This window comes from Nomascus leucogenys, chromosome 16, assembly GCF_006542625.1.
Source record: "Nomascus leucogenys isolate Asia chromosome 16, Asia_NLE_v1, whole genome shotgun sequence".
Taxonomy (NCBI): Eukaryota; Metazoa; Chordata; class Mammalia; order Primates; family Hylobatidae; genus Nomascus; species Nomascus leucogenys.
The window spans coordinates 76,030,857-76,053,373 of NC_044396.1; the positions used below are offsets into that span (position 1 = coordinate 76,030,857).

At 41.8% G+C, this 22,517-nt stretch overlaps 1 protein-coding gene across 1 annotated transcript in view; it reads left to right on the forward strand.

Annotated features, from left to right (window-relative positions):
- The window catches only part of FER1L6 (fer-1 like family member 6), a 162,898-nt gene that overhangs the window by 13,193 nt on the left and 127,188 nt on the right, over window positions 1-22,517 (forward strand). Inside the window, exons 5-11 of the mRNA XM_030795069.1 lie at window positions 1,049-1,111; window positions 4,422-4,500; window positions 6,116-6,272; window positions 6,860-7,046; window positions 8,376-8,568; window positions 11,400-11,746; window positions 17,012-17,120. Coding sequence (XP_030650929.1) covers window positions 1,049-1,111; window positions 4,422-4,500; window positions 6,116-6,272; window positions 6,860-7,046; window positions 8,376-8,568; window positions 11,400-11,746; window positions 17,012-17,120 — 1,135 coding nt within the window. The remainder of the gene's footprint in view (window positions 1-1,048; window positions 1,112-4,421; window positions 4,501-6,115; window positions 6,273-6,859; window positions 7,047-8,375; window positions 8,569-11,399; window positions 11,747-17,011; window positions 17,121-22,517) is intronic.

Sequence of the window (22,517 nt, forward strand, 5' to 3'; positions counted from 1 at the left end):
ACCAGGACAAAACACCACTTCAGTTTTCTGCATCTTATAATCGTACAACCTCGAGTTTGGGAGGATCTTGACTCAAGAGTCAGATGGTGAAATATCTAATACTTGATCCCCTTGTGATAATGTCAAGAGAACTGAGGTTTGGTCCCAGACCCAACAATAACTAGCAATAGGAATCTGGGTAGCATCTTTTAAATTCTTTAGTCTTCAGTCTTATCTGTAAAACATGGGGCTAGTCTAGATAATTTCTCCAGCTCCAAAATTCAATCATGGTCTTAATATTAAAAATCCTCATGTCCATAGTTTCTTTGTATCCTCTCCCTGGTAAATCCTGGTAATTTCACAGGGATGTTTGAAACTGAAAAATCCTGGGAAAAGTAGATTTTAGTCAAGTCCACTCCACTGAAAACCATACTGAAATACCATTTTCACGCATAATTATAAACAAAAAAATGAACTGACACTATCAAGGGTTGGTAAGATTATAGAGAGATGGCTATTTTCTTGTTGCCAGTGAGAATATAAAATTCCCATTTGGGAAACAAATTTATACTATCTATTCAAAAGTTACATGCACTTAATCTATGACACAACAATTCCACTTCTCATGTTCATTTTAGAGAATTACTCACACATATCCTATGCAAGAATGTGATTGATGGCATTCGTTTTGTTCGAGACAAGCCTGGGCAACCTAGTGAGACCCTGTCTCTACAAAAAATTCAAAAAATAAAAAAATTAGCCAGTTGTGGTGGTATAGGCGTGTAGTCCCAGCTACTCAGGAGGCTGAGGCAGGAGGATTACTTGAACCCTGGGAGGTTGAGGCTGCAGTGAGCCATAATTGCGCTGCTGCACTCCAACCTAGCTGACAGAACAAAACCCTATCTCAAAAAAAAAAAAAATTGACAATTGACAATCAATTGATGATGTATATAAATATATATTAATGCAGCAGTTGGTTAGAATGATAAAGATCTAAATCCACTCCAAGAACAGGATTCTTAGGTGCAAGCCTGGGGTTGATGGCCAGAATGAACTTTTTGTTTTGCAGTACTTTGTCTTCGACTTCATTGGGCCCCAAGTGCATCTTTTTGACAAGATCATCAAAATCTCAGTAAGTATAGCATTGGTGGTAATAGTTGTGGATAGGTGAGAGAGATTCTGGGCATTGGGGACTCTCTGGGACAACTCAGCATACTTAGAGGGGAATAGATTCAGGAGGGCAAGTGTCAGTTGGTGAGTCTAACCAACAGGCAGAACTTGAAATCACCAGTATGGAGGAGCCTGGGAAGAAAAACCACCTCAAGACGATCTATGCTTCTTGGAAGCAAGTGGTAAGCTATGGTAAAGCTATTACTGACTGAATCGTGTAGCTTACTAGTGTGGGAATGTGAGATACGTGCTTCAAGTGACATTTTAATGCATTGCCAGTTTTAGTTGGTTTTTTAAAATCAAGCAAATGTTGGTGTTTCTCTCTTGGGCTGGTATCTACACTAATGATCATTAATCACATCTCCTCCTCCTCCTAGTTGGGTAATGAATAAAGAAATAGGAACAAGAATCAGGAAAAAAGTATCAATCTCATCAGTGGTAATGCTGGATCAGAGGATGTGATTTGGACTAAGTGGTGGCCATTGGGATTTTCAAAAGTTGCCTCTGAGTGTAGACCTCAGGACCTGCCCTTGGGAAATTGAGTCTGCTGCATAGACTCTTCCTCAGCCCTGCCAGGGGAAGTGCAGAGACAGAGCTTCCTGCTCTAAGGGCCCAATCCAACTTTGCCCACCACATGGAGGACAGGAATGGGAAGGGGAAGTGCCCATGTTGAAGCCAGACTGATCCAAATGAGAGAGAAGTCAGGCCAAATGGGATTGTTACAAACTTTGCACCACTCAGCAAAGGGACAGAGACCAGTGGATGACAGACTGCATCTACCTTACCAGCCTGAGAGATCACCACGGCTTCTCCCAAGGTGGTGAAGGATGGCTGGAGAGTAAGCTTCTCTCTTCCAAACAGTTCGAAGAGGACACAATTCCTCCTTCGTGTGTCAGTGTAGGAAGTCTGGAGAATAAAGGAGTGATTTCTTCAACAGTCACACCAGCTCTAATCAGAATTGTGAGGATGACAAAACTTGTTTTGAAGATTTTCTTCCCTGTCTTTGTCACTGACTCATTATAATATCTAAACAGATATATAAAATATGTTCCCTTTAACCACAGCTGACTGTCAGCAAAGTCCTGCATTATGGCCTAGGTAATAGTGGAATTATGACATTACCCTTCCCAGGAGACTTTAAGAATGTGACTCTTGAAGAATGAGAAGTCACCCAGAGCCAAACAATCTTAAGGTTTGAATTTCAGGCATGATGACAAGTGGTGCAGGTGATATTTCAGGACCTGGGACAATGCCCAGGACTTTGTTCCATTGCTCAAGCAACCATCTGTTTGTGGAATCAGCTCCATAGGAGGCTTCTAAGGACTGTCTGATGAACAATCACTAGATTTTTATATTGTGCCATAGACTAGGGTCAGGACTGTTTGTGGGACATGTGGACTTCTAGACAGAGGATCAAAGCTACTATTGCCTATCTCTGTTTCTCTAACTTGGAAGAAGAAAAGACTTTAGCGTCCCTAAAAGACTCTTAGAGACAAAAGATTTTAAAATGAAATCTTTCCTTGAGAGGGGAATGTTGAACACAACTTTTCTCTTAGTCCATGAACTGAAAGTCAGTATGCCCAGAATATATACGACATGGGATAAGAAGTGGGGGAGTGCTGTAAGCAGATGCTATTGGGACAGCCAGCCTGTAATACACCCTGGTTGTGCCAAAGACAGTCTTCCCTTCTCAGTGGCCAAGGCATGCAGGGCTCCCAGTATTCTGTGTGTGAGACGTCCCCAGAGTCCTGGTGATTTAACACTTGCCAGGATTGCCTGGTACCCAACCACTGGATGGATGACTTTAAGAGGTGTCCTGTGTTATTTAAAGATTTGTTTGGGGCTCTTGCATTTCATCTTGCCCACAGGGACTCTCAACCTGAGAGGACAACTTGAAACTGGTTTGTGTTCTTTCTCAGGCCTTTGGAAAAACACATGAGCAACTGCAAGCATGGTGGGTTTTGGAGTGAGCATTATGTGAGCGTCCTTCAGTAGCTCCTCTACTCGAGCCAGGCTGCCTGTACTTCACCTTGGTTCTCTGACACCCATGGAAAGTTTAGGTTAGGGAGAGAGAGTGGAAAGAGAAATGAGGAGGGCTGTCATTTCTTGACGTCAATTGAATTTCTTTTGCTTCAGCAAAAAGGAGCTGTTTGGAAGCTGCAAAAGCCTTCTGTTCATCTGCATTCAATTAGTCAATCATTCATTAATTCACTGAATGTTTATTGAATATTGTGAACAAGGCCATGTGATGGGTGGATGACAGGAGGAAACTGTCCTTGACTTAAGGAGCTTATAGGATTTTATAGTTAGAAGGAAGCTCAGAGGACATCTTGTATAACTTCCAACTGGTGCAAGAATCCTTCTCTTCCTTTACTACATGGAGTTCTTGGGGGCATAACTTGATTATTTGCAGTGATAGGGAGGTCGCTACCTCTAGGAAAGCTCATTCCATTGCTGGGAAGTTCTGACAGTTACAAACATTGTTCTTATATTGAGCGGAAATCTTTCATCCTGTTATTTGGGAACTGTAGAGGGGAACTTACTCTCTCTTCTGCATGATGGCATTTACATGATTTAAAGACACTTCAGTTGCCATTGCCCTTTCTCCACACCTGCCAGTTTTCTCTTTTATGGGTGAAAGATTGAACTTTTCTCTTGGTTCTTCAGCAGTTTCTCGTATGTTGTGGCTTTTCAACCTGGCACCAGCTCTGCACCTTCCTTTAGAACTTCCTCATCCTGAGAGCATTAGCATGAAAATGGGCTGCTGTAACCAAGCCAGGCCCTCATCAGACAGAATATTGAGGGTGATCACCTCCTTTGTTCTCACCGTTGTACGTGCCTAAAATGATTCAAGGCAATATGTGATGAGTTATCTGAGAAAGTTGTGAGCAAAGTTGCAGGAGTTTAGGGGAGAAAAGGAACACTTTCAGTTTGGGGGGACTGCGTGGCGGAGGTGACATGTTCTAGGTACTGAAAGATAGGGAAAATTTCAGCAGGAAGAGATGGGTGTTGAAGGGTAAGCTGTTCTCAGGTTTATTTTGGTTAAAGGAAGCTTGCAGGCACTGAGAGTTGTCAGGCATCCTTCTATGGAAGATTAGCTAAAATCCTGCTAAGAGCAAGAGGTGAAGGTGAGAGGCTTCTGGAGGTCCTTTACAGCCTTGTGGTTTGATGGCCAAACTCCACTGTGCTCCAGACAGGGTCAAAGCTAGACGAGGGTCAAGGCCTCTTATCCTCAAGGTAAATCTGCCATGCTCCCTGCTCTCTCTCCTCAGGTCTTTCACCACAAGCTGATAGGAAGTGTATTGATTGGCTCTTTCAAAGTAGACCTGGGGACCGTGTACAACCAACCTGGTAAGAAAACATCACCTCCCCATCTGAATCTCACTTGTCTTTGGTTTATAGCACCTGGAGGTCATCCCATTCATTCACTCACCTGTGTGACCATTCATTCAATAACACTGAGCACCAGTTATACAAAGTTGAATGAGACATAACTCTTGCCCTCAAATGTTTTACAGTCTCATGATAAAATTATTTTATATGTCTACTTCTGGGGAGTATTTTTTCTCACACAAATTCTGTCCAATTGAGATATGGACAGGAGAGGCAATGGAATATAGGAGCTAAGAATACAGACTCTGGAGTCAGATTGCCTGGGTTCAAATCCCACTCTATTTCCTAGCTGTGCAACCTTGGGCAAATGACTTAACTTCTCTGGGCCTCAGTTTCCTCATCTGTAGAAATGAGGATAACTTACTACTTCCTTCATAGGTTTGTTGGAGGATTGAGTAAGTTAATACACACAAAATGCTTAGTAAAGAGTCTCACTCATAATAATGACTACAGCATTTTGTATCCTTATACAAAGGATTTGCTGTACTTATTATTATCCCTGATTTGTAGGAAAGAGAAACGCAGAGAAGCAACGTAATTTGTTCAAGGTCAAGAGCAAATAAGTAAAAGAGCCAGCACAGATCTTTTTATGAAAGGCCCCCTATCTTCAACAGGGATTCCAACTCCTGTGACTGCAGGGGCCAGACAGGAAGCATAGCTGCGTGCAGCAGCCTGAGTGTGAGGCATAAAGGAACAGTGGAGTCTGGGAAAGGAGACAGGAAGGCTTGTGCTCCATATGCAAGGGCAGTGGCTACTTAGCGCCTTTGGTATTTACTGTCATGTAGAAGTGTGAAGCCAGTGGCCGGGCGCAGTGGCTCACACTTGTAATCCCGGCACTTTGGGAGGTTGAGGCGGGTGGGTCACTTGAGGTCAGGACTTCAAGACCAGCCTGGCCAATATGGTGAAACCCCGTCTCTACTAAAAATACAAAAATTAGCTGGGCGTGATGGTGCGCACCTGTAGTCCCAGCTACTTGGAAGACTGAGGCAGGAGAATGGCTTGAACAAAGGAGGCAGAGGTTGCAGTGAGCCGAGATCATGCCATTGCTCTCCAGCCTGGGCATTGCAGTGAGACTCTGTCTCAAAAAAAAAAAAAAAAAAAAAAAAGAAATGTGAAGCCAGTATTGCCAGAACTTACCATTTTTAAAGAAAAGCCAGAAGTCTAGATTATGTAAGCCATCTTGGAAGTTTTGACTCACAGTGAGGCCAAACAAAAAGACCTAGGAGCCACATTTACGTCCTGTGGGTAAATAATACGTATGTGACTTCTACACTTCATTAATGTCCCCCTATTCCATCAAAGACAGAACCTTGTCTCAGTGATTTCTACTAGGTTGATGCCTTCCCAAGAATCTATGGTAAATTGGGGGAAAAGATGGAGAACTGGTAGGAAGCAAAGGGAGAGGAGGGAAAGGAAGAGGGAAGCAGCATGAGGTTTGGAAATAACTGAGATGATTTACCACCCAGAGCAACAGAGGGAGGAGAGCCTGGGAGGCCTTGGCGCATGGGAGATAAAGGGGTGGGGCTGCTGGGCCCATCTGTGAAGGATGTGAGCTGTCAGGGTGCTTTCACAGGTCATCAGTTCTGCGACAAGTGGGCCCTGCTCACAGACCCTGGTGACATCAGGACTGGCACCAAGGGATACCTGAAATGTGACATCAGCGTGATGGGAAAAGGCGACGTCTTGAAGACCAGCCCTAAAACTTCTGACACCGAGGAGCAAATAGAAAAGTAAGACAGGTCCATCCTGGGCTGTGCATAGAAATGATATGTCCAATTTTAATCTTTTTTCCCTCCCTCACCACTTTTCTTATGGATACATGAGAACCGTGCTTGTTCTCAGCTTGGCCACCTGGCATTCTGCTCTATGAGACACCAAGATGTGTCCTATCAAGGTATGACTCTCCTCCGGGAGGTCAGGTTCTAGGGCAAGAACTGTCTGTCTTCCTATAATAACTCATAATAGACAAGCTATTCCTAAGCTTATCCAATTTTTCTGAATGTAGCTGAGTTTTCTTTGAAGGAATTATAATTTCAATCACTGGTTTGTGATGTGGGAAGACTTAAAAGCACCTCTTTTAAGGTTCAGAGTGGGAGACAGTATTTATCCTATCCTAGGACCTGAATGAGTTTGCATTCACTCTATTCATACCATTCTCTGTCATTTACACTATGAAGAAAACTCATTTCAGCAATGAATCTTACTCTTTTCAGATTTGTCTTATATTGGGATCTTTCTGCCTCCAAATTGCTCCTGGCTTTTCTCTCTGCTTCTTCAATTGAGAGAGCTTTTTCATTTGTTTTTGTCTCCCTCTAAGGAACCTTTTGATCCCCGATGGGTTTCCATCAGAGAGACCCTGGGCCAGATTCTATGTGAGACTCTACAAAGCAGAAGGGTTGCCCAAAATGAATTCAAGCATCATGGCGAACGTCACCAAGGCATTTGTGGGTGACAGTAAGGACCTGGTGGATCCCTTTGTGGAGGTCTCCTTTGCTGGGCAGATGGTGAGGAACCATTGTCACTAATACTGCCTGGCCTGGGCCAGGGCCCTGCTCTCTATCCAAGATATGTTTAATCAAATCAAATTAATAAAAATTAGGAAGTGCCTTGAAAGCAAAAGCTTTGTCACAAAAAGGCAATGGGGCCAGGCGAGGTGGCTCACACCTGTAATTCCAGCACTTTGGCAGGCTGAGGCGGTGAATCACTTGAGGCCAGGAGCTCAAAACCAGTCTGGCCAACATGGCGAAGCCCTGTCTCAACCAGAAACGCACAAAAAATTAGCTGGGCATGGTGGTGCATCCCTGTAATCCCAGCTACTGGGTGGCTAAGGCATAAGAATTGCTTGAACTTGAGAGGCGGAGGTTGCAGTGAGCAGAGATTGTACCACTGTGCTCCAGCCTGGGTGACAGAGCAAGACTCTGTCTTTAAAAAAAAAAAAAAGAAAAGGCAACGAGATGTGGCAGGGAAATAGGGGAGGGTTACTCACTCACTTTTCATTGGAGGAAATGGAAAGGAGCTATGGGTGGATTGTGGTTTAGGACACAGGCAGACAGGCATCCTTCCTCACCCCTGGCTACTTCTCTGAGCTGTTTATTCAGTCCCCAGGTCCGGTAGAATTTCCACCCACCTCCTGACCTGTTCCACAATCTCCCCAGGTAGTCCCTGTCTTAGAATTTCCATCCACCTCCTGACCTGTTCCACAATCCCCCCAGGTAGTCCTTGTCTTATGTAAGCCTGGACATCACTTTTCCCTGCTCAGGAGCCATTGGAAGTGTCAGGGCCTGTGTACATGGTCAGAGATTAAAGCTGGTTGGCTGGATTTTGAAGCTCCAACTCACGCACATGTTATCTCTGCCATTAAAATACAGACCTACCCTGATTGTGTCCCCTTGGCAGGGGTGAACACTGAAGTATTTTTGACTTGGGCTGAACTTGGAGATCATATAAGACATCACCTCCACTTTATGACAAGGAAATTGAGGGCCAGACTGGAAGAGTGATTCACACAAGATCATACTTCTACGAAATATGAGCTCATGGTGTAACTACATCCACTGTATTCCTGGAGATGCACAGAACTCCCATTCCCCAATATGCTGATCAGAACTTCCTGAGGGCAGGGCTGTGACATGGCTTTGTCCCAGATACCTGGCACAGTGTCCAGCATAGAGCAGGTCATCAGTCACGTTCGCTGAGTATAACTGATTTTCGCGGGTGTCAGAAGCAGGTTTGTTATCTTTGAAAACTCGCTTTATACTTCCAGCTGGTTTGAAGAGTTTTCTGCAGTCAGTCACTCCCTTCCATGACTCATGTCCTCCTGGCTGTGTTTTTAGGGGCGAACCACAGTGCAGAAGAACTGCGCTGATCCTGTGTGGCATGAACAGGTGATCTTCAAGGAAATGTTCCCTCCCTTGTGTCGGAGGGTGAAAATCCAGGTGTGGGATGAAGGCAGCATGAATGACGTAGCACTGGCAACCCATTTCATTGACCTGAAGAAAATCTCCAATGAACAGGATGGAGACAAAGGTAAAGTCCCACCCCTCTGACTTGAAAAATGTCTCAAAATGCTTGCTTTAGAGCCCTCATCTTTAAAAGGGGTGGGCTAGAGCAGCAGTCCCCAGCCTTTTTGGCACCAGATACCAGTTTTATGGAAGACTATTTTTCCATGAATGGGTAGGGGGATGGTTTTGGGATGAAACTGTTCCACTTCAGATCATCAGGCATTAGGAGCCTCCTCATAAGGAGCACGCAACCTAGGTCCCTTGTATGTGCAGTTCACAGTATGGTTTGTACTCCTATGAGAATCTATTGCCACCGCTAATCTGACAGGTGGATCTAGGTGGTAATGCTGACTTGCCTGCTGCTCATCTCTTGCGGCCCAGTTCCTAACAGGATGGGTACTGGTCCATGGCTCTGGGGGGACAGGGGCCCCTGGGTTAGAGCACCTTCCAGGTATTAGGCACTTTCCATGCTACTGTAGGGTCTGTGGTTTGAGTTGGTTCAGGGCAATGGATGAAGCCAGGCTCTGGGAGCCAGGAGGTTTGCTCCTGGTCCCAGGTCTTCCACAAACACTGCTATGTGTCCTTGAAGAAGTCAGTCTTCCCATAATTGAAAAATGAGACATTTAGAGTAAATCAGATTGGTAAACTAAGGTCTATGGGCCAAATATGGCCTACTACATATTTTAGTATGGCCCACAAGATAAATGGTACCAACAAAAATTTTGTCTTCAACCCATTGATGGGAGCCTGAGAGTGCAGGAATAGCAGTGAGGTGCACTGACTGTGCACACTGTGAGCCAGGGTGGGAGCTGAGAGCCCCAGCTAATCCACCGAGCCAGCCAGGCAGAGGTCAGGTAAAAGAATTTTCACTCAGTATATGGCTCTTTATTTGCAAAACCCAAATTAGTAGATAATTCTCTGAAAAGCCCAACAAACCTTCCCTTCTTTAAATTCCCAGGCAATCTTTCTCTGTGCTACAAATTTATATTAATTGGCATATTTTTTGCATACATACATGCACATGCATGTGTATCTACATACATATAATCACACATACATATACAAATATATACACTAATAAATATATCACATACCATCTGTATATGAAGTTAATGTAATTTAATTTTTTACTTGATTAGACTAAAGGCATGTCAAGAGCAGTGAACAAGATTTACACATTTTTATGTCCCTAACAGATACCATAGAGAGGCCTCAGTAAATAAATACCTTTGACTAAATCTTTACATTATGGAAGTGTTTGCCACAAGATTGCTATATGCAGAAAGCACCCTCGGCCCATCTATACAATTCTCAGCTAGATGTAAACATGTTTTACTTACAGCCTTTTAGGAACATCTTGATGGCATTCAGGAAGATATATGTCAGTGATTTAAAATATAGACATCAGGACCATAAAATCTTTCTATCCTTTTTAATACAATATTCTTATATTTAAGTCTACTCAAGGGAGGGCTAGAATCCAGGCTATGGGAGAAGGGGATAGGAAATGTGTAGGCATAAAACTATTGATAATAGTTTCCACATATGGAAACATCTACTTGTCCACACTGGGGGATTGTTAAGCAGATTATGATATATTTGCTTTTTCATAATAATAGCCTATATTCTTAGCACTTCCTAAGGGCCTGCGTGAAGCACTCAATTGATAGTTTCTTTTAATTTTGAGAAATAAAATGCCATATACTGAGTGGAAATTCTTTTACCTGACCTCTACCTGGCTGGCTCAGTGGATTAGCTGGGGCTCAAAATTAAAGATGTGACAGGTACTATTAACATCTCCCTTTTAGAGGTGAGGAAACTGAAACACGGGGAAGTTTAAAAACTGCCCAAGGTCACACAGCTTGAACATGACAGAGCTGAGATTTGAACTCAGGCCTCAGAGCCACCAGGCTGTACTGCCTGTCATCGAGAGGTTGCCATAGACACTGCATTTTCTCAGACACTATGTATTAAGAAGGGAAAATACATCAGCAGTAAGTTCAAATCACCAGGTCTTTTAAATTCTATGTTCAGAACGTATCTTGAAACATTTACCTGTCTCAGTCTCCACTACCTTCTCCCTGGTTCAAGACGCTGGTCTTCAGTTTTGATGATGAAGTGGTCCTCGAACCAGTTAGCCCACATGCATTCTTCTAACCCTTCATATAACAGCCATAGTGATCTTAAGACATATGATTATGTCACATCTTTGCTTAAATCCCTTTGAAACATTTCTGTAGTTTTTAGGATAAGGGCCAAAATTTTTATCAAGGCCCCAAGACCCACCTACCTCTTCAAACTCTCGCACAGAGTTCATCTCTAGCTCCAAGCTCCTTTCTAACTGGCACATGCTGCTCCCTCTAGCCAGAACACACACTCTCTCTCTTCTCTGCCTGCCTAACTCCCCTCTATGTTACGTCAGCCTGTTACTTTTTCTTGCAACACAAAGTGTATTTCCTCCATCGTGTTTGCACTGTAAATATTTATGTTTAATGTTTGTACCTGCTTTGTTCTCCAGCAGGCTCTGTTTAGTATCTAGCATGGTACCTGGCACTAAACATAGAGCCTACTGGAGAACATGGGGGAATCAATAAACATTTGATGAATACGTGAACAGAACAGAATGCAGATTGGCATTTATGGTATTAGTACAACTGTGAACAAGTGTAAACATGAATGCAAAAAAGACCAGAAAGAAATACGGCAAGATGGCAATCGTAGTTGTCTTTTGGTGATGGGATATCCTGTCAATATTTTCTTTTGTCTTTCTTGGATATTCTACATTTTGAAATGAATGTGTGCAACTTTTATAAAGCAAAAACATAATGAGATAACTAAAACCTGGGGTCTCTCTAGGCTTTCTTCCCACCTTTGGGCCTGCCTGGATTAACCTGTATGGCTCGCCCAGGAACCACAGTCTGATGGATGACTACCAGGAAATGAACGAAGGCTTTGGGGAAGGTGTGTCATTCAGGGGCAGAATCTTGGTAGAAATTGCTGTGGAAATCCTCTCAGGAGGGGCACAGGAATCTAAATTTTCCAAGGCCCTGAAGGAGCTCAAGTTGCCTTCCAAGGACAAAGACTCCAAATCTTCCAAAGGTAAAGAGAAGGCTGACAAAACTGAAGACGGAAAATCCCAACAGGCTTCAAACAAAACTAACTCAACTGAGGTGGAGGTGGAATCATTCGATGTCCCCCCTGAGGTAGGTCTGGGCACTGCTTTATGGTACTTTACCTGTGAGGTGAACCAGAGCAGTGACTGCCCCTGTCACAGGTTTCTGAAGGTATTGTCAGAATATGTCTTATTCCCCCTGAAAAATTTGTGTTGGCCCAGCCTTGTGTTCTGAGGCTGATCCTCTGCCCCCTCTTGCACACTTCACAGCCATCTGCCTATGATAAATTCCTTTGAATCCCCCACTCCCCCAAATACAATTCCCATGGAAACGCAAGTAAAGAGAAATAAAAGTGCTCCGGAGGAGTTGGTGGGAGTGGGTGGTACGGGATTGATTAAACTCTATCTGTGGCCTAATTTTGTTTAGTTGTGTTAGCTTGGAGTAAGCTCCGGATGGGAGATAATTTTGGATGAGGAATGAAGAGGAGGAAGAGTAGGTGACGAGCTGGGATATAAGAAATTGAGAAACCTACACCCCTACCCCAAACCTGTTCGGGAAATCACAACTTTAGGGAATGCTTATTACTTACCATGAAGCATGTTAGCACTTTCCCAGCCTGGTTCTGTCTTATGGGAAAGAGATATGAGACTCTAAGAGGAATACAAATGGTGAATATTCTCTCTACTGTTTAGTTTATCAATGGTAATTTGCAGTTAAGCAAATGAAAGAGCTTCATGTTTTGTCAGTAGCGGAGGTGGGTAGATTCCAGCTCCCAGCTTGGCTAATTCTGCCTCTAGATGTATGCTTCTTGGTCAACTAGGCAATAATTTCGGGTAGGGAAGGGAGGTGATGCTCGAAATCCCAGAGGTGTTCATTTCTAGGAGAGACTAGAGAGTCCAAAGGAGTATAGCAGAAGGTCACCTTAGCCTTGGAAGAGGCATTTGTTTCGGTTGCTGGGATCTAATAAATCTTAAGAAACCGTGTAGGGGAAAGGTTGGAGCACAGGGCTGGAAATCTTGGGGTGGGTTGTAGTTATGGCTCCGACACTAACACCTCTCTGTGTTTTAGTTTACCATCAACAAAATGAGATAGTTAATAGTTACCCTGCCATAGGCATCTTTGGGGGTTAAATGAGGAAATGCATGTAAAATGGTTAGCAGAGTTCTTAGCACATACACAGGAAGCAGGCAATGCGTTTGTTGTTGTTGTTGTCGTCAGTGTCGCCATGGTTTTCTCCCACCACCAGGAAGCAGCTATTCAGAGCTTTCCAATCTGTTTGTGACTTTGGAAATTTAGTGGACCTCCCCAGTTCTCTCCTCTGAGTTCACATACTGTATTGGGAAATATTATCTGAAAACGTGTGCGCCAGTTTGTTGTGGTTAGAACTTATATTATCTATATGGGATTGTGTTTAGGGGTGTTTCTTAAGAATACATGCCAACTTTGGAGACTTAACTTTGAATTTCACCAGAAGCTGTGGGTGGCTTAGTAGCTACCTAAGCTGATATCTCCATCTATCCCTGCAGTCGTTTTTCCTGCTGTGGGTTGAAGCTGTCTATTCTTTTCTAAACAAGGATTGCCAAGTAGAAAGAGGCTAGAAAAATATTTTCTTAATCCAAGTCGAAATATCTTTAAGATATTTTGATGAAGACACTTGAAGTAGATTCTATCAGAAAGCAAGGGAAGTTGGGAACTTATGTGGGGTAGAAAGTACATTTGTCTACAGGCTGTGGGGGGTGTATCTTGGCTATTGTGTAGTAGGTAATAGAGAGGTAAAATTCAGACACTATTTAAACCCTTATTTCCCCTCCCTCCTCTCTTCGTCTTGTCTTCTGTTTGTGGCCAGTATCTTGCTGGGTTTATTAGTTATCTACGGCTGCATGATAACATATCTCAAAACTTGGCAGCTTAAAACAACAAACATTTATTTTCTCTATAGATGAGGAATTTGGGAATAGCATAGCTCAGTGATTCTGCCTCTCATGAAGGATCATGAAGTTTCCATCAAGGGCGAGGGCAGGGGCTGTCATGATCTGAAGGTTTGACTGTGGCTGGAGAACCCACTCGGAAGATGGCTCCTCACATGGCAGGAGACTGTGATTCTTTGTTGGCTGTTGGCAGGAGGCCTCATCCTCATTCTGTGGATTCTCCTACAGACTGCTTGAAGATCCTGTGACATGGCAGCTGGCCTTCCCCAGATCCAAGAGGGAGCAAGGCTGAAACTGTCTTTCATGACCTGGCCACAGAGGTCACACATTGACATATCTGCTATGTTCTGTTTGTTAGAAATGAATCATTTAGTCCAGCCTATCCTCAAAGGGAGGAGAATTAGGTTTCACTTTTGAGGGGAAGATTAGCAAAGAATTTGTGGATATATTTTAAAGCCATCACACTGGGCTTCAACCTTCCTCACACCTGAACAGCTCTTTGCTCACCCTCATCAACATGATGATGCCCTTTCTTGCAGCATCTTCTTTTTCAACTGTTCTCAAGCTCCAATCTCCCCTCTCCCCAGCTGCAGCCATACCTTCATTGCCCATCTGGACAGCTGAGAGATCCCATGATGCTGGCTTTGTCAACTCACCCCCATTACCCCTCAAAGCTTATCTCCCCTGTGTCAAATTTTCACAGATCATAGCCAATCTAAAAATGGGTTCATTTTTAAAATTCTGTGAACATACCGACTAGCTTCTTATTTAAATGTCATCCTCGATATTGGTAAGAATAAAAATAGAGCCTAAGTCCATGGAGTTTATGATATAGAAGGAGAGGTATGAAATATAAATGTAACAGGAAGTAGAAAGTGGTAAGGGCTTTAAGGAGGTACAGATAAAGTGCTATTATTTTCTGGAGTGAGTGAAGTATAATTATTAAAATGTTAAGCCCCCAAGTAAGATAGCTGGATGTAAATTGTGGCAGTATGGTGCAGTGGTTACTGCTTGGCCTCTGGAGAAACATTGCCTGCATTTGAACCTGAGTAAGTGACTTAACCTCCCTATGCTTATTTCCAAGAATAACCTCTTGCTTCTCAGCCTCTTATTAAGGATTTGATAAATGAATATATGAAAATATGCTCAGAACAGAGCCTCATACATAGTGCTCAATAAATCTTAGTTATGCTTAATAATTTTGGGCAGAGATTTAATCTCACTGGACTGCAGTGTCATCGTCTGTGAATGAGTAAAGTAGAAGTGCCTCTTTCCTGGTGTAGTTGTGAGAATTACAGGATATAATGTGGGCAAAGTTCTTAATACCATATCTGACACATAGTAAGAGGTCAGTAAACATTACCTGTCATCATTTTACCAGCTTGAGGAGCCGAGATGTGCTTCTAGAATGGAAAGACATTTGAGTTAAACCTTGTAGGACAAGTGGAATGAAGACATCAATTCTGCCCTGCTGAAATACTTATTTCGACTGCCATTTATGGTGATATGTGCAGGCTTTTTACTAGGTGCTCAACTTGAATGATATCATTTCTGCCCCCTCTCCTCCCTGAAAGCCCAATGATGGTGGTTATTTCACAGGTGAGGAACATGACACCCAGAGAATAGACATGATTTGCTTAAAGTCAATCAGCCTGGGAGTGGAAGGGTTGAGATTTGAAGAAGGATTTGTTTGTCTGGCTTTGGATCCTGAAATTCCTCTCTCGGCTACATGGCCTACATTCCCTCCAGGTCTCTTAGTAGTTCCTTGTTTTGTGGTTTTTATTTTTAGTGACAGGATCTTGCTATGTTACCCAGGCTGGCCTCAAACTCCTGGGCTCAAACGATCTTCCCACCAGAGCCTTCCGAGTAGCTGATGCTATAGGCCACCACACCCAGCTTCTCTCCGTGGTTTTTAACCTCCTCCTAGAGAGTAAACTCAGCCTCAGGAAGGTGAGATAGGAGGCTAGTTAATAGTCAGTGGATAGAGTGGTAGGAGGAGGGTATGTTCGTTGACTAAGATCCAGCACTGAGCCTCACCCTGTTCGACATTTTCTGGTCACAAGGAACATTTCCTAGGAAGACTGGCACCACAGTAGCTTCTGTATGAAAGAAGGGGTTATCCTTCACCTAATGATATGGAAACCCTTTGGCTCTCTGAGGCACCTGTCTAGGACTCTCAGCTCAATGGAGCTCTTGATCCCTGGGGCCACAATTGCTTTATTTCCTTAGATTGTCCTTATGGCTGTTTCTGCAGAGTTCAATCAATCCAATTGCAAAACCAGGAAGCACAGAATGTATGGGTCCAGTCGACTCAGCCTCTTAGCTCAGAAATGTAATGCTGTGTCAGTGGGTCCAGCAACATCTGCTCCCTGAAGCATCAGCCTTTTCCTTGTCAACAAGAGTCATTTGCAAATAATTGTGTATTCCCTTGTGATGACTCCTGTCTTATGACTTGTTATAGTCTAGTCTTCCAGACTGTGGGCTCCTTGAGAAGGCAGCCTTGTTGGAAACCAGGCCTTGAGTCTTGGCTGACTTTAATTTGCTGTGTGAGACCTTGGGAAGCTGCTTAGTATCTCTGAGCATTAGTTTATTCAGGTATAAGGTGGAGGTTGGAGTAGATGAACTCTAAGGTCCTTTTTAATATGAAGGCACCTGTGATTCTGGGACCTGTGTACCCTTCACAGCAGCAACCACAGTGCAGGTAGCCCACCCTAGATACACATGATTGGCCAATGCTTGTACATGTGACTAATCTGCTGTTTCTTTTTATATGGGCTTGCTTATCTGGTGAAGTAAAGTTTGATTCTGGTCAGCGTTAATGCATTGGGTTAATACATGTTTGAGTTCAAAGAGCACTGGGTCTATGGTGAGTATACTTGGGAAAGTTACTTGACAACCTCAAGCCTTAGTTCCCTCAGTTTCCTTATTTGTTAAATGGGGATGATCCAAATTTTGACCTCTTAAGGTTGCAAGGAGAAACAAATAGCATAATTTATCTGACTACCCTGTGTAAGCCATAAAGTTATGCTCAAATCTAAGGATTTTATCCTGTAATTCTGTTTCTTGTCTTTGATATTCTGTTTTCTAAAACCCCAATCTCCAAAAGGTAATTCCAAACCCGTGTTTCACCAGCAGCATCCTAGACAGATATGCACACCAAGTTTACTTGTTAAAAGGATTTTTGTTTTAAGGTAGAAGCTCAGAAGGTTGAGACTGCATCATTCTAGATGAATGACTAAATTTGGATCTGCAGTTTGCACATCCTGATTCGTACATCTCTGATTTTGGGGGAAACACTGTGCCATTTCAGGCTGAAACAGAGACCCAAATGTTTATAAATTATGCTGGATGAGGCCAGCATCACAAAGCAGCTTCCTAATGAGAGAAAAAGCCAGTTCTGCCTAATAATTTTGTTTTCTTTCTGTAGATTGTACCAGAAAAAAATGAGGAATTTTTACTCTTTGGAGCATTTTTTGAAGCTACCATGATTGACCGGAAGATTGGAGATAAACCCATCAGCTTTGAAGTTTCTATTGGTAAGTACAGATAAGCACAGTGCCAGGCACACAGCATGGATTTAGTATCTATTTCTTGAATAAAAGAGTTAGTGCCTTACATGAAGATAATAGCACTCTGGTGGAGGTTTGCATCTCAGAATGAGATGAACAATTCCTTGTCTACTCTACTGTCAATATATAAAGGATAGACTTATTTTCTTTTAAATTTAAATTTGAAGTTTTGTGGGTACATAGTAGGTATATATATTTATGGGGTACATGAGATTTTGATGTAGGTATACAATATGTAATAATCCCACTGGGGTATATAGGGGATCTATCACCTCAAGCATTTATCCTTTCTTTGGTTACCAACAATCCAATTACACTCTTTTAGTTACTTAAAAATGTACAATAAGTTGTTGACTGTACTCACCTGTTGTGCTATCAAATACTAGATCTTATTCATTCTATTGAACTATATTTTTGTACCCATTAACCATCTGCACTTCTCCCCTGCCTCCCACTACCCTTCCCAGCCTTTGGTAACCGTCGTTTCACTCTCTATCTCAATGAGTTTGTTTTAATTTTTAGCTTCTCCAGATAAGTGAGAACATGTGAAGTTTGTCTTTCTGTGCCTGGCTTGTTTCACTTAACATGATAACCTCCAGTTCCATCCATGTTGCTGCAAATGACAGGTTCTCATTCTTTTTCATGGATGAATAGTACTCCTTTGTGCGTATGTATCACATTTTCTTTATCCATTCATCTGTTGATGGACATTTAGGTTGCTTCCAAATCTTAGCTATTGTAAATAGTGCTGTAACGGACATGGGAGTGCAGATATCTCTTCGATATACTGACTTCCTTTCTTTTGGATATACACCCAACAGTGGGATTGCTGGCTCATATGGTAGTTCTATTTTTAGTTTTCTGAGGAACCATCCAACTGTTCTCCATAGTGGTTGTACTAATTTGCATTCCCACCAACAGTGCATGGGGGTTCGCTTTTCTCCACATCCTCACCAGCATTTGTTATTAGCCTGTTATTTGGAGACAAGCCATTTTAACTGGGGTGAAATGATATATCATTGAAGTTTGATTTATGTTTCTCTGATGGTTAATGATGCTAAGCGCCTTTTCATATGCTTGTTTGCCATTTGGATGTCTTTTTTTTGAGAAATGGCTATTCAGATCTTTCACCTATTTTAAAATCAGATTATTGGATTTTTTTCCCATACAGTCGTTAGAGCTCCTTATATATTCTGGTTGTTAATCCCTTGTCAGATAGATAGGATGCAGATATTTTCTCCTGTTCTGTGGATTGTCTCCTCACTTTATGAACTGTTTCCTTTGATGTACATCAGCTTTTTAACTCAATGTGATCCCATTTGTCCATTTTTGTTTTGGTTACATATGCTTGTGGTGTATTACTCAATAAATCTTTGCCCAGATCAATGCCCTGGAGAGTTTTCCCAATGTTTTCTTGTAGTAGCTTATAGTTTGAGGACTTAGATTTAAGTCTTTAATCCATTTTGATTTGGTTTTTGTATATGGTGGGACATAGGGGTCTGGTTTCATTCTTCTTTATATGGCCATCCAGTTTGCCCAGCACCATTTATTGAAGAGACTGTCCTTTTCCCAACATATGTTCTTGATACTTTTGTAAAAAATAAGTTCACTGGCCAGGTGCGGTGGCTCATGGCTGTAATCCCAGCACTTTGGGAGGCCGAGGCAGGCGGATCACGAGGTCGGGAGTTCCAGACCATGGTGAAACCCTGTCTCTACTAAAAATACAAAAATTAGCCAGGCGTGGTGGTGTGTGCCTGTAATCCCAGCTACTCGGGAGGCTGAGGCAGGAGAATCACTTGAACCCAGGAGGCAGAGGTTGCAGTGGGCTGAGATTGCACCACTGCACTCCAGCCTGGGTGACAGAATGCAACTCAAAAAAAACAGGCAGAATGTCTCAAAAAAAAAAAAAGAGTTCACTATAGATGAATAGATTTATTTCTGGGTTTTCTATTCTGTTCCATTGTCCATGTGTTTGTTGTTATGCCAGTACCACACTGTTGTGGTTACTATAGCTCTGTAACATAATTTGAAATCAGGTAATATGACTCTTCCAGTTTTGTTCTTTTTGCTTAGAATAGCTTTGGCTATTCTGCGTCTCTTGTGGTTCCATGTAAATTTTAGGATTTTTTTCTATTTCTATGAAGAATGTCATTGGTATTTTGACAGAGATTGCATTGAATCTGTAGATTGCTTTGGGTAGTGTGGATGTTTTAACAATACTGATTCTTTCAATCCATGAACATGGAATATGTCTCTATTTTTTTGTGTCTTCTTCAATTTCTTTCACCAGTGTTTTATAGTTTTCGTCGTGGAGATCTTTCACTTCTTGGATTAAGTTTATTCCTAGGTATTTTACTTTATTTGCGGCTATTGTAAATGGGATTACTTTATTTATTTATTTATTTATTTATTTATTTATTTATTTATTTATTGAGACGGAGTCTCACTCTGTCGCCCAGGCTGGAGTGCAGTGGCACAATCTTGGCTCACTGCAAGCTCCACCTCCCGGGTTCACGCTATTCTGCCTCAGCCTCTCTGAGTAGCTGGGACTACAAGCGCCCACCACCACGCCCGGCTAATTTTTTTGTATTTTTAGTAGAGATGGGGTTTCACCGTGGTCTCGATCTCCTGACCTTGTGATCCGCCCGCCTTGGCCTCCCAAAGTGCTGGGATTACAAGCGTGAGCCACTGCGCCCGGCTGGGATTACTTTCTTGATTTCCTTTTCACATTGTTCACTGTTGGCATATAGAAATGCTACTAATTTTTAAACGTTGATTTTGCATCCTGCAACTTTACTGAATTTGTTTATCAGTTCTAACAGGTTTTTGGTGGAATATTTAGGTTTTTCCAAATATAATATCATATCATCTGCAAACAAGGATTATTTGACTACTTCATTTCCTATTTGGATGCCCTTTATTTCTTTCTCTTGTCGGATTTCTGTCTCTAGGACTCCCAGTATTATGTTGAGTAACAGGGATGAAAGTGGGCATCTTTTTCTTGTTCCAGATCTTAAAGGAAAGGCTTTCAGTTTTTTTTCCATTTGATGTGAAACTAGCTGTGGGTCCGTCATATATTGCTTTTATTGTATTGAGGTATGTTCCTTCTGTACTCAGTGTTTTGAGAGTTTTTTAATCACGAAGGGATGTTAAATTTTATCAAATGCTTTTTCAACGTAAACTGGAATGATCATATGGTTTTTGTCCATTCTGTTGATGTGATGTATCATATTGATTTGTGTACGTTGAACTATCTTTGCATCTTTGGTATAAATCCCACTTGGTCATGCTGAATGATATTTTTAATGTGTTGTAGAATTTTGTTTGTTAGTATTTTGTTGAGGATTTTTGCATCAGTATTGATCAGGGATATTGGCCTGTAATTTTCTTTTTTGTGTCTTTGTATGGTTTTGGTTTCAGAGTAATACTGGCCTTGTAGAATGGGTTTGGAAGTATTCCTTCCTCTTCCATTTTTTGTATTGGAATTCTTTTTAAAAATATTTTTAAAATATCAGTAGCTTTTGTAATACAAATAGTTTTTGGTAACATGGATGAATTGTATTCATCCATGGTGAAGTCCATGGTGAACTCTAGGATTTTAGTGCACCTGTCACCCAAGTAGAGTACATTGTACCCAGTATATAGTTTTTTATCCTTCATCCTCTCGTACCCTCTTCCTTCTGAGTCTCCAAAGTCCATTATACCACTCTGTATGACTTTTCATACCCATAGCTTAGCTCCTGCTTATAAGTGAGAACATATGGTATTTGGTTTTCCATTCCTGAGTTACTTCACTTAGAATAATGACCTCCAGCTCCATCTAAGTTGCTGCAAAAGACATTATTTTATTCTTTTTTATGGCTAAGTAGTATTCCATGGTGTTTATATACCACATTTTCTTTATCTACTCGTTAGTCAATGGGCATTAAGGTTAGTTCCATATCTTTGCAATTGTGAATTGTGCTGCAACAAACATAAACATGCAGGGGTCTTTATGATATAATGACCTTTTATCCTTTGGGTAGATAACCAGTAGTAGGATTGCTGGATTGAATGGTAGATCTACTTTTATTTCTTTAAGAAATCACCGGTTGGGCATGGTGGCTCACGCCTGTAATCCCAGCACTTTGGGAGGCCGAGGTGGGCAGATCACGAGGTCAGGAGATCAAGACCATCCTGGCTAACATGGTGAAACCCTGTCTCTACTAAAAATACAAAAAATTAGCTGGGCATGGTGGTGGGTGCCTGTAGTCCCAGCTACTTGGGAGGCTGAGGCAGGAGAATGGTGTGAACCCAGGAGGCGGAGCTCGCAGTGAGCTGAGATAGCGCCACTGCACTCCAGCCTGCGAGACTCTGCCTCAAAAAAAAAAATAAATAAAATAAAAAGAAATCACCATAGGGTTTTCCATAGAGATTGTACTGATTTACATTCCCACCAGCAGTCTGTAAGCATTCCCTTTTCACCACATTTACGCCAACATCTATTGTTTTTTGACTTTTTAATAATGGCCCTTCTGGCTGGGGTAGGATGGTATCTCATTGTGGTTTTAATTTGCATTTCCCTAATCATTAGTGATGTTGAGCATTTTTTTCATATGTTTATTGGCTATTTGTATATCTTCTTTTGAGAAATGTCTATTTATGTCGTTTGCCAACCTTTTGATGAGATTTGCTTTCTTCTGGCTGATTTGTTTGAGTTCCTGGTATTCTGGATATTAGTCCTTTGTTGGATGCATAGTTTGCAAAGGTTTTCTCCCATTCTGTGGGTTGTCTGTTTACTCTGATTATTTCTTTTGCTGTGTGGAAGCTTTTTAGTTTAATTAGGTCCCACTTATTTATGTTTGTTGTTGTTGTGTTTGCTTTTGGGGTCTTAGTTATAAATTCTTTTCTTAGGACTGTGTCCTGAATAGATTTTTCTATGTTTTCTTCTAGGATTTTTGTGATTTCTGGACTTAGATTAAGTCCTTGATCCATCTTGAATTGATTTTTATATATGATACAGATCCAGTTTCATTCTTCTACATGCAGCTATCCAGTTTTCCTAGCACCATTTGTTAAATAGGGTGTTCTTTCTCCAAATTATGTTTTTGTATGCTTTGTCAAAATTCAGTTGGTTGTAAGTATTGGCTTTATTTCTGGGTTCTCTATTCTGTTCCATTGGTCTATCTATCTGCTTTTATACCAATACCATGCTGTTTTAGTAACTATATCCTTGCAGTATATGTGATGCTTCCAGATTTGTTCTTTTTGCTCAGGATTGCTTTGGCTATTTGTGCTCTTTTTTGGTTTTATGTGAATTTTAGGATTGTTTCTAATTCTGTGAAAAATGATGTTGGTGTTTTGATAGGAACTGCATTGAATTTG